Source organism: Hyaena hyaena, unplaced genomic scaffold, assembly GCF_003009895.1.
Source record: "Hyaena hyaena isolate Hyena2069 unplaced genomic scaffold, ASM300989v1 scaffold_227, whole genome shotgun sequence".
Lineage (NCBI taxonomy): Eukaryota > Metazoa > Chordata > Mammalia > Carnivora > Hyaenidae > Hyaena > Hyaena hyaena.
In genome coordinates, this window is record NW_024080859.1 from 539,415 (window position 1) to 551,714 (window position 12,300).

The window sequence follows — 12,300 nt, forward strand, 5'->3', positions numbered from 1 at the left end:
GGACTGTGAGCTGGTTCCAAGCATTTTACAAATTAACACGTGTCACTACCCCTCCCACTATACAGATGAGTAAACTGAGGACTAGACAGAGTGAGTAATGTGCCCAGGATCACACAGACAGCACGTGACAGACCCAGGATTTGAATCCAGATGCCCTCCCTTTTAGGAACTGGGCTCTTAAACACTTAGATGGGAGCAGGCTGGTGGAGGTGGGGGCCCGCTTGCCATCAGTTCATTATACGAAAATCGCCAGGATGCAGCGCGGGGAGGAGGGGGGCTATGCGTGGAGGGGGCTTCGTTTTGTCTGTTTATAATCGGGTCCTCTGTGAGAACTCTCAGCCCTTCCCGCTACCTCCCCAATTAACGCAAAGACGCCGCCAGACATGGCGAATCTCCTCTCTCTTCCCACCGGCCCAGGACCTGCCCAAACTCCACCCCCAAGGCGGATTGGACGAGACAGCGCTGTGGACACCCAATGATGGCTTACGACGCAAGTCCCCGCCCCTTCCCCCTCCCTCAGGCCACGCCCCACCCCGCCTCGGGGCTGGCCCCCGATAGAGAGCGAGTGGGAGGGAGGTGACTGGTTGGACCGGTGTAGGTCCCTGGGGTTGCAGAGGACCAAGAAGTGATGCTACGAGCCTTTACTGAACACGTCATCTTCAGAAATGACGCGCGTCCCTTGCCTCCTCCCACACACATGTGTTGGGTGCCCATTGTGTGTCAGAGCCTGTCCCGGGCCAGCAGCAAGTGGTCCCGCCCCCAGGAGCTCCTAGCTCTGTGTTCTCAAGAGGGCCAAGGGTCCCTAATGTTTAATACCAGATTAATTCATTAACTATTACGTTTGACATGTTTCTTGAGCACCTAAGCACCTACTATACACCAGGCAATGGGGAGACAATGCTTTCTGAGATCCCATCCTGGCTTTTAAGGAGCTCGCTGACCTGATTGGGAGAGAGACAAGAAAACTGGTGTGATGAGGAGAACACGGGGGATTCTCCACCCAGCCTTGGAGGTCAGGGAAGATTTTCAGGATGAGGAGGCATTTTATCTGAGAGCAGGAAAGAAAGCAGTTTATCCAGGAGAAGAGAGGGTGGGTGGTTCGTGGCGGTGGGAACAGCGCGTGCAAAAGCCAGCAGGCGAGGTGTGTCAGAGGAATTAAAGACATCGGGGGAGGCTAAGTCTGGGGGAGAATGCAAGAGGAGAGGGGAGGCCAAGACGGAGGCTGGGGGCGGAAGGAACGCAATCACTGCAGCCAGAAGAGCCTCGTGGGCGGAGCTCGTGGGGGAGCTCGTGGGCGGAGCTCGTGGGCGGAGCGAGCCTTCCTTCTGGCCGCCACTGTCTACGAAGGGCTGCCTTAGGGGTTACAACCGGCTTGGTCCAATCAGCTTGGCCACGGGGGCGTGGTTAGAGGCGGAGCTGCTCATTTTAGGGGTTCAGATCCAGAGCCGGAGGTGACCTGCCTGGGTGGCTTGCAGTCTTGGAAGCTGTTTAGAGGGGACAGACATGGGTTCCGACCTCGCCTCATCTGCCCCACCCAGCCAGCGCCATGCCTTTACATCCAGACCCGAACCAAGTAAAAAAAGTCACATTTGTACCCGCATCTTCCATCCCACTAATGACCGGGCGTGAAACATAAGGTTGAGGAAAACACGAGGGTCAGGGTGCCTACTCCAAGCCTGGTGGGGTGTCCCTCCCTAGCTGTGTGACTGCTCCGTGCCTCAGTTTCCCCATTGCTTGAACCCATATCACAATAGCCTCTGTCCAGTAGGGTCTCTGTAGAGATCAAATGATTTACAACATGGAGCAGGACCCAGTCCTGCGCGGGCTAAGCTCTCCTGTGGTTAGCTATCCTTGTAATTTACCATTTTACTCTGGAAATCGATTGGCCACAGGTAGCTGTCTACTCAAGAGAGACAGTGACCCAGCTGGGGCCTTCCCAGGGAGACCAGAGCCAACCCCAGACCAGTTTTCTGATGCGTCGACCTTAACCCCAATGAAGTTGACATCCTTCCTGTTCCTGAATGTAATTAAACATCGATTCGTTTGGACTTTGCAGTTCTTTTGCATTCGGAACTAGTGTGTGTGTAGCCGAGTCTCAACATTTTCATAGGACCCTGGAGTACTTGGGAGCTCCAGGAGCGAGGGGTTGACACAGCCCTGTCTGACAGTACCCTGACGGTAGACCTAGAAGCATGAGAGCCTGAAGCTCTGGGTTCAAGTCTAGCTGTGTCTCCTACTACCTGCACAGCTTGGGCAAATACCTTGGCATCTCTGATCTGCAGTTTTCCCACTTGGTAAAAGTGACAGCATCAAGGGCCCTTGTTAAATGTTCTTAAGCACCCTTCTCCCCCTCCCTGAGTCTGGGTGCAAGGGCAGCCAATCTGTAGTGAGGACGCAAGATTCGAAGGGGTGGCAGGAATGAGGGTGCAGCCCCTGGGCTGGGGTGCACAGCAAGGGACTTGGTTGGGGGCAGTGGTAGCAGCAGCGGGCTGGAGGCTGCAGAGGGCAGAGACTTCGGGTTCCTACGGATCCCTCCCCTGAGCTGGACCAGGGCCAACAGTGGACCAGCCTCACATACTCAGGATTCTCACATTAGACATAAAACCGCCTTGGTTCCGAGTCACTCCTTTGTGCTTCAGTTTTCCTCATCTGTGAAATGGAAATGAATGGTCACATCTGGGGGATGGCATGTAAGGTACACAGGAAGAGCTCAATAATTGTTGAGAGGGAATCTTTTGTTGTTATTTTAACTATCATTTTAGGAGATTTGGGAGTATAGGCGGTAAGGGCCCCAAAGGGCTGCCTGGATTTGAATCCCAACTCTGCCACTCGCCTGCTGTGGGACCTTGGGCACGTGACTTGCATTTTTGTTCTGCATCCGTCTGTGAACTCAGTTAAGGGGATTAAACGAGTGAACAGCGAACAGAGTCTGGCTCTGGTCGAGACGGTTCCTGCCTGCGAGGGGCGCGGGCCTTGGGATCGCTCTTTGGCTCAGTATTGCCACCTGCTGGTTACTCCGAAAACTTTAGGCTGAGCCCCGCCTCTAAACCCGGAGCCACGCCCCCACTCGCCCTGGACCCATCTATTCTCTTAGCACTTTTTGCCATCTCTTGACCAATCCGATCGCCCTCTTTTTATTGCCCGCCCTCCTCAAGCCAATCCAATCCCTCGCTTCCTTGAGTTAGTCCCTTGTCAGAGCCTTGCACGTCATGGCTGGGAACTCACAAAGGGTCCGCGCTGCCCTCTTCTCATTAGTTCTTTAGGAAACAATTACCTTTTGAATCCCCATTTTATAAGTGATAAGCCAAGATTGCCCTCATCGAGTTCTCTTTGTGACCCCTGGCCTGAGGGCCTAGAGTAGGTCCAGCAAGTGGTACAGCCTCGGAACATTTGACTCATCATGCCCTCTGCCAGGAATGCCCTTCCTCCAATCCTCAGTCCTCTGTGAGATGGCCTCACTTTCCTACTGCTGCTCTTCCAGAAAACCAATAATCCCTCTCCCTTCCTTTGTTCTGAATCCCTGTCTCTTCCTTTGTCCCTGATCTGACCTTGGAGATTGGGTCCTGTTGCCCTACATCCCCTTGCAGACACCAGATAGGACCCCGGACCTTGGGCATTATGTGTGCATGGGTGCTGTGTTCATTGACTGAATGATTATATGAATATCTGTATTATGGAAATGGCCTATTCTGACAGTTAGTGCAACTTCACTTCACATCCCTCCAGCCTCTCAGGAACTCAATCTTCCCATCTATAAAATGAGCATAGGGGCCCCTGGGTGGCTCAGTCGGTTGAGCTTCCGGCTTCGGCTCAGGTCATGATCTCAGGTTCATGGGTTCGAGCCCCACGTCGGGTCTGGGCTGACATCTCAGAGCCTGGAGCCTGCTTTGGATTCTGTGTCTCCCTCTCCCTCTGCTCCTCCCCACTCACGCTCTGTCTCTCTCTCTCAAAAATAAATAAACATCTAAAAATAATAAATAATGAAAAAAATATAAAATTAGCATAATATCGCGCCCACCTTAGGTTGCAAAGGTTTAAGGGAAATAGCATCTGTCAGGCATTCAGCACATTATCAGGCACAGCTTAGGCTTTCTGGAAGCACCTGAATACTCTTTCCCTCTCTACTCAGGAGAACCTTGAATGGAGGATCCCCTACTTCCATCTACTTCATCTCCTTCTGTACCCCTCCCTTCCACCCCACCCCAGTACCCAAGGCTATTGACGAAAGAAATGTTGGGGGAAGAGGAGGGTGTATGGAAGTCCCAAGGGCTCTGAATTCCATACTGCCTGCACTTACCTTTGCTTGTGCCCTGATAACAGGGACTACAGTTGAGGATGGACAAACATATGGAAGGTGGACCCCTGGGTTTGAAGCATTGGTTTTGGTCCTGGGAGCCAGGTGGCCCCTTACCCCCTCTTTACACTCTGGGCACAAATGGCCACACCCCATCTCTTGTTGATGTCTAACCCATTTGTATCACCAGACCTGAGTTTCAGACTCAAATGTTCAACTGCACTGAGTGTGCCCATTGGGTGCCTTGCAGGCATTTCCAACTCAGCAAGTTCAAAAGCATAGGTCTCAGTTTTTCACCTTGTGGTCTTCCACTTCTCCATCAGTAAGGCAGCCTCCCAGCCCACCATCGCCCAGCCTCCTAGACCTCAAATCTGGACTCATTCTTGTCACTTCTCTTCCCTTACCCCCACATGTCCAGTTCATTGGCTGGTCCTTTAGACTCAGACTCCAGAGTGAACCCGAACCATCTCTTCATTCCCATAGGCCCTGTCACCTGCCACTGGGTGCCACCCTGGGCTCCTGTCACCTACACTCTTACCCCAATCATCCCTGCTCCCCGGGCAGTCTCGGAGGGATTCCTTTTTTTTTTTTTTTTTAAGTTTTTTAAAATTTATTTATCTTGAGAGACAGAAAGAGAGACCAAGAAAGGGAAGGAGAGGGGGAATCCCAAGCAGGCTCTATGCTGTCAGCACAGAGCCTGATGTGAGGTTTGATCCCATGGAACTGTGAGATCATGACCTGAGCTGAACTCAGGAGTCAGACGCTCAACTAACTGAGCCACCCAGGTGCCCCGGGGATTCTTAAATCATAAATCAGATCATGTCCCTTCTCTGTTCAAAGCCATCTCATGGCTCTCATTGCCCTTCAAGTGAAACTCACACTGCTCCCTGTAGCCAGGAGACTCCATATGGTCCGTACCCCTGCCTACCTCCTCCTCCTCCCTCCATCCCTCCCCCTGACATAGTAGCTCATTCACATTTATGGAGTGCCTACTGTGTGGTGAACTCATTCTCAGCACAGGGTGTTTGTCTCCCCTCCCCCAGTGCAGTTGGGGCATCAGAGACAGGTCTGGGGGTGGGGGAGACATGGGTAAGAATGAGGCCTCAATGACAATAAGATGCCCATGGAGCCTCAAGTCCTGCTGGACTTTTGTTCTGCCTGAAAGGGTGGAGGCCCAATCCCTACCTCTCATTCACAGTCTTCTCTCTGTCTCTCTCTCTCTCTGTCTCTGTCTCTCCCTGTCTCTGACTCTGCATCTTAGACCCTTCCCCACACCCCCAGCCCTCTCACAGCCCCTGCCCACCTCCCTTCTCTCACACTCTGCTCCAGCCACACCAGCTTCCTTGGTATTTCTACAATACACCAAGCATGGTCTTACCTCAGGGCCTTTGCACCTGCTCTGCTGTCTTGAATGCCCCTTCCCCATCTTTTCCCATGCCTACGTCCTTCTCCTCCTTTGGGTCTCAGCTCATGTGTTGCCCCCTCCAGAAGGCAGTGTTCCCATCCTGCACCATCCGTCTCTATCATGGGACCTTCCCTGCTTTCCTCATAATTTTCCTTGACTTCTGGTGTGAAGGCTTATTGGTTTGTTTCCAACCTTCATGCGAGGGACCATGTCACTCGGTGGAACCTGATGACAAGAGTAGTCCCCAGCATCCAGATGGTGCCAACAAATGCTTGCTTAACAAATTGATTGACATCTGATTCATATCTTTCCCCTCGGTGGAGCCTTGTACAGTACCAGAGGCATCAGATGTACCCAGTGAAGCTTGGGAATTTATTTGAAGACCAAGAATATTTACCCTGGATTGGGGCTAGAGAAGAGGCGTTGCCCAATCTCCAATAAAAGGCTGAGCTCAGTAGGTGCTGTGGAGGTGGGACTTTCTCATCTGAAGCTCTTGGCATAAGAGATGAGCAAAATTTGGGCCCCTGAGGATTACCAGGAGCTCATTGGCTGGGAGGTGTGTGTGTGTGTGTGTGTGTGCGCGCGCATACACATATTTGGTGGTTGGTTCGTCTTTTCTTGTGCGTGTGCATGAGGGGGAAGAGTCGTACTTCTCAGCAGTCTGTGCACTATCTCCCATTATTTGTCTTTCAATCACTTTTTTCTGTGGATTTCATAGCATGGTGAAGAGAATTAAACATCAGAAGCCAAAAGAAGAGAGATAAAGACAGAGAGTGAGTATGTGTTTGCAAAAGACTTAAATATAGATGCATATAGTATGAGGAGCCAGGGAGAAAGGGAGCTGCAGAGAAGACAGAGCAAGAGAAAGATGGAGGCAGTGTGACACATATGTTTTTAATGTTTTATTTATTTAGAGAGCGAGCGAGCAGGAGAGGGTCAGAGAGAGGGAGATACAGAATCTGAAGCAGGCTCCAGGTTCTGAGCTGTCTGTCAGCACAGAGCCCGACACGGGGCTCGAACCCATGAACTGTGAGATCATGACCTGGGCCGAAGTCGGAAGCTTAACTGACTGAGCCACCCAGGTGCCCCGTAATTTTTTTTTTTAAGAGAGAGAGTACAGGCCAGGAAGAGGGGCAGAAGCAGAGAGAAAGAATCTCAAGCAGGTTCCATGCTCAGTGCAGAGCCCAATGTGGAGCTTGATCTCATGATCCAGGGATCATGATCCGAGCTGAAATCAAGAGTCAGATGGGCAACTGACTGAGTCACCCAGGTGTCCCTGCATGATACAATTAAATGGAGGGATGAGATGGCTCAAAAAAATAGCTTTGGAATTAGCAGAGCTATTGGTGGGAGCACAATAGAAAAGCAGGGCTTAAAATTAATTGGATCTGAATGATCAATTTATCAGAGGCTTTGGCAGATAGAAGGAGATGATGTGCAGATAAAAGAGACAGAGAACAGGAGAGACCAATGGATGTCAAACATAAAGAAGGAATGTGATTCACATTAACAGATTAAAGACAAAAAGTTAAGATGTACCCAGTAAAGATTGTGAAATGTAATTGCTAAAATTCACCACCCATGTGGGATAAAAGCAAAAAACAGTCTTAGCATACTGGAAATAGAAGTCGACCTTTTTAACTTGATTTTCTATTAAAAACTGCCAGCAGATATCATATTTAGTGGTGAATATGGAAATGTTCCCTTTAAGATGGGCAGACAAGGCAAGGCTGTCAGTTACCATGGTGTCTTGAGATTGTGCTGAAGGAACTCGTCTGCACCATAAGGCAGGAAAAAGAAATGAAAGATCTAAGAACTGGTAAGGAGGAAATAGAACTAACTTTCTTTCTTTTTTTTTCTTTCTTTCTTTCTTTCTTTCTTTCTTTCTTTCTTTCTTTCTTTCTTTCTTTCTTTCTTTCTTTCTTCCTTTCTTCCTTCCTTCCTTCCTTCCTTCCTTCCTTCCTTCCTTCCTTCCAAGAAAAAGATTAAGTTGAGGAATCTTAAATCCACAGAAAGCAAATTGGTGGTTTCAAGGGGCTGGGGGAGGGGGATGAGTAATGACTGCCAATGAGGATGGGGTTTCCTTTCAAGGTAACAGAAATATTTTATTACTAGATAGAAGTAGTGGTTGCACAACCTTGTGAATGCAAAAAAGGCCACTGAATTGCACACTTTAAAATGGTTAAAATGAGGAGCGCCTGGGTGGCTCAGTCGGTTAAGTGTCCAACTTTGGCTCAGGTCATGATCTCACAGTTTGTGGGTTCGAGCCCCACATCGGGCTCTGTGCTGACAGCTCAGAGCCTGGAGCCAGCTTTGGATTCTGTGTCTCCCTCTCTGCCCCTCTCCTACTCATGCTCTGTTTCTCTCTGTCTCAATAATAAATAAACATGAAAGAATGTTTTAAAAAAAATAGATGGTGGGGGCGCCTGGGTGGCTCAGTTAGTTAAGCATCTGACTTCAGCTCAGGTCATGATCTCACAGTTCATGGGTTCGAGCCCTGCACTGGGCTCTGTGCTGACAGGTAGCTCGGAGCCTGGAGCCTGTTTCAGATTCTGTATCTCCCTCTCTCTGGCCCTCCCCTGCTCACGCTGTCTTTCTCTCTCTCTCTCTCTCTCTCTTTCTCTCTCTCTCTCAGAAATAAATAAAACATTAAAAATTTTTTTTAAAAAAAAGTAGATGAAAAAAAGTGGTTAAGATGGTACATTTCATTATGTGTGTTTTACAGAAATAAAAAAGGAATTTAAAATTAAGAGCTTCCTAGATACTCCTGCTCCAGAAGGTGGAGTGTAATTCCCTCCCCTTGAGGGTGGGCTGGGCTTAGTGATTTGCTTACAAAAAACAGAGTGGGGAAGGAGAAAAATTATAAGTTGACAGTGGGTAAACCTGAGAGACAGCATCTAACCCTGATGGTCAAAGTTAACAGTCCCTGTGATGTCATGTGGGCATCAGGGACCTCTGGTGACAATGAAGGACCCCCGTCTCTGTGATCTTTCCCTCAAGCCCATAACTCCAGTCTAATAATGAGAAAACATCAGATAAACACAAATCAAGTGACTTTCTGCAAAGTACCTGACAAATACTCTTTATATATATTGAGGTATGGAGCACTTGGGTGGCCCAGTTGGTTAAGTGTCCGACTTTGGCTCAGGTCATGATCCCACAGTTCATGGGTTCAAGCCCTGCATTGGACTCTGTGCTGACAGCTCAGAGCCTGGAGCCTGCTTCAGATTCTGTGTCTCCCTCTCTCTCTCTCTCTGCCTCTCCCCAACTCATGCTCTGTTTCTTTCTGTCTCAAAAATAAGTAAACATTAAAAAAAAATTTTAAGGGGCGTCTGGGTGGCTTAGTCGGTTAAGCGTCCAACTTTCGCTTGGCTCATGATCTCGCGGTTCGTGGGTTCAAGCCCCGCGTCGGGCTCTGTGCTGACTGCCAGCTCAGAGCCTGGAGGCTATTTCAGAGTCTATGACTCCCTCTCTCTCTGACCCTCCCCTGCTCACACTGTCTCTCTCTCCTAGAAATAAATAAAACATTTAAAAAATTTTTAAAAATTTTTAAAAATATGTTGAGGTAATGGGGCGCCTGGATGGCTCAGTCGGTTAGGCATCCGACTTTGGTTCAGGTCATGATCTCACAGTTTGTAAGTTCAAGACCCGTATCAGGCTCTGTGCTGACAGCTCAGAGCCTGGAGCCTGCTTCAGATTCTGTGTCTCCCTCTCTGTCCCTCCCCTGCTTGCACTCTGTTTCTCAAAAACAAATAAATGTTAAAAATTTAGAAAAAATAAATGTGTCGAGATCATGAATAATAAAGAAAGAATAAGAAATACAGATAGGTGGAGATGAAGGAGATAAGATGACTACATGTAGAGAGGGTCCTAGATTGGACCACGGACTAGGAAAAGAACATTAGCTGGAAAAACTGTTGAAATATAAAGTTTGCAATTGAGTTAATAAGTGCCAATGTGAATATTTTACTTTTGACATGTATATCCTGTAACCACATGTTAGATGTTAACATTAGGGCAAGCTAGGTAAAGATTATATAAAAACACTGGGGGAAAGAATAGTTAAAAACGGAGAGGGAGGGAGGCAAACCATAAGAGACTCTTAAACACAGAGAGCAAACTGAGGATGGATGCGGGAGTCGGGGAAGGGGAAAATGGGTGATGGGCATGGAGGAGGGCACTTGTTGGGATGAGCACTTTTTCCAAAAAAAGTTTGCTTAAAAAATTAAGAGCCTCTGTTCAGAAAATGATACCACAAATAGAATGAAAACAAAACTGGAGATCTTTAAAAAAAGTTTTACAACACACGTTAAAACAGCAAAGGATTTGGGTCTACTATGATAAAGAACTATATGAGTAGGAAATGACAGTCATATATTTAAAAATGGATGAAAGACCTGAACAAGAATTTCACCCTAAGAAGAAACCAATAATCACAGGAAAAGGCCCCCCTCATGAGCAACCAGAAAGCAAACCAGAAAGCAAAACCGAACTGAGGCACCACTTCTCCCCCTCTACTTTGGCACGATCCAAAAACTGGGAGTATTCCAAGTGTTGACATGGCTGTGGAGCAACTGAATGCTTATATGGTGCTGGTGTGATAGAAATAGCTGGAGCCATGTCAGAAAAAACAAGTGGATGTTATCTCGTGAAGCACAGTATGAGGGTGTTGTATGACCCAGCAGTCTTACTCATGTGCACCAGCCTACATTTCTGAGAATGATTATAAAAGTTTTTTTTTTTTAAATAAACTCAAAGTGGAAACAATCTTAAGATCCACCAACTGGAAAAATAGATAATCAAGAGAATACTGTAGAACATTGAAAACTGCATGTGTTACAACCACACACACAGAAACGTGGATGAAAATCAGTAGCATTGTGTTGAACCCCCACGGCACTGCCCAGCTAGGTAAGTGGGCAAGGTGGGGGAGAATAGATGTGTTGGGGTCAGGGCTGAGCCAGGGGAAGAGTTGGGAGCTGGGGGAGTCCAGAAGGTAAGTGAAGGGTCGTTGTGGTGGAGTTAGGGAAGGCTTCCTGGAAGAGGGGATGTTCAACACAGGCATTGATGGATGAATAGGAGTTTGCCAGTTACACAAGGGAGTGAAGGACAGTATCCGGTTTGAGTGTATGCAAAGATCCACAGACTGAATAGTTTAAAGAGTGAAAAAGAGACTCAGAAGGAGATCTAGACAGGGAGAGGCAGAGAGACTGGACAGAAAGATGCTCAGAGGGAGACACCATGACCAAGAGATGGGGAGAGAAAAAGGAACAGAGAGACACAGGGAGAGAAAGAAATAGAGAATCAGGCAATGAGACGGACATAGGCAGAAACAGAGGAATAGAGATAGGGAAAGTAAAGACACCAAAGGACTCCAGAGAAAGCCAGAGAGCCCACAAAACGACTCCAGCAGAGGAGAAAACACGCAGAACCTGTAAGGAACCGGAGTGAGGCCGCTCGCTGTCCCTCTGGTCGGGAAGCCCTGGGGGACGGGGAGCCCCCACCCGGCTCCGGCCCTTTAAAGCTCCCCCAAGCCTGCAGCGCCCCCGCCCCATCAGGCGGCCCTGGGCTCCGCCCGCCAGCCCCACATCAGCACCACGTCAGGAGCTGTCCTCACCCCCGGTGCTGAACCAAGATGGCCGGCGGCGGAGGCCGGGCCCCGGCGTGAGCTGAGCGCGGGCTGCAGCCCCGGCCATGCCCCAGCCCAGTGGCCGCTAAGCTCCACCTGGCAGAGCCGGCCCGCCGGCGACCCCGGAGACATGTCTCTACTTTGCGTTGGAGGTAGGAGGCGAGGCTGCGAGGCTGGGGACTGGCGTGGACCTGGACTGGGCTTGAGGTCCGTGTGGATGCGGCTGGGCTCCTGAGGGGGTGACCCGAGAACACGAGGCTGGACTTTTGAGAAGATAGCCCTTGTAGACGCGTCAGGGAGCCGAGAATGATCCATGTAGATGTAGCTGCGTTCTCAGGGGGTCCTGGTGGCCGCTGCTGGGGGTCGTACGGATATGGCTGAATGCGGAGGCCCGCGTGGACGCCAGCGGGGATCTGGAGCTCTATCTGAAAACAGTCTAGAGCGGGGAGTCTATGTAGACCAGGTTATTAAGTGTGGAAGGGGCTGGGCTGGCTAGTTTGAATGGATCCTGTAGGGTACTTAGAGGGAGTCTTGTGCGGTGGGCTGGGCTGCGGGTTCTCAGGGACACGGGCTGGGCTTGGAATTCGAAAAGGAGTGCAGAGGGAGGGGTCTCCGAGCCCTGAGCAGGTAAGATTTGGGTAAGGGGGCTTGCCCATTAGGGCAACGGCGACCTCTAGAAATCCCTCAGCTTTGGGTGTGAAGAGGCCTGGGAAGGGAGACACTTTCCCTAGGTCCTGAGAGGGTTATGATTGGGGTCTGGGGACGCTTTTCCCGTTAACTCTTTGGACTCTCTCCATTGGGGGCTGGGGGAATCGCCTGAGGGTCTCCTCACTCCCTGTCCCCTCCAGCACTCCAGAACATCTAACCGGCTTTCCCCATTGGGAGCTGACCCCTTGAGGGTTGCAGTGCTGGCCTGCACCCCTCCCGGCATCCTCACCTCACCCACTTTGCACCGAATGAAGGGAGGGAGAG

The 12,300-nt window shown here is 49.8% G+C and overlaps 1 protein-coding gene across 4 annotated transcripts in view; it reads left to right on the plus strand.

Annotated features, from left to right (window-relative positions):
• The first annotated feature begins 11,458 nt into the window (after window positions 1-11,458).
• UNC13A (unc-13 homolog A) overlaps window positions 11,459-12,300 on the plus strand; it is a 60,174-nt gene continuing 59,332 nt past the window's right edge. For all 4 annotated transcript variants that reach the window (XM_039243366.1, XM_039243367.1, XM_039243369.1 and 1 more), the window contains exon 1: window positions 11,459-11,480. In XM_039243366.1, coding sequence (XP_039099297.1) covers window positions 11,459-11,480 — 22 coding nt within the window. The remainder of the gene's footprint in view (window positions 11,481-12,300) is intronic.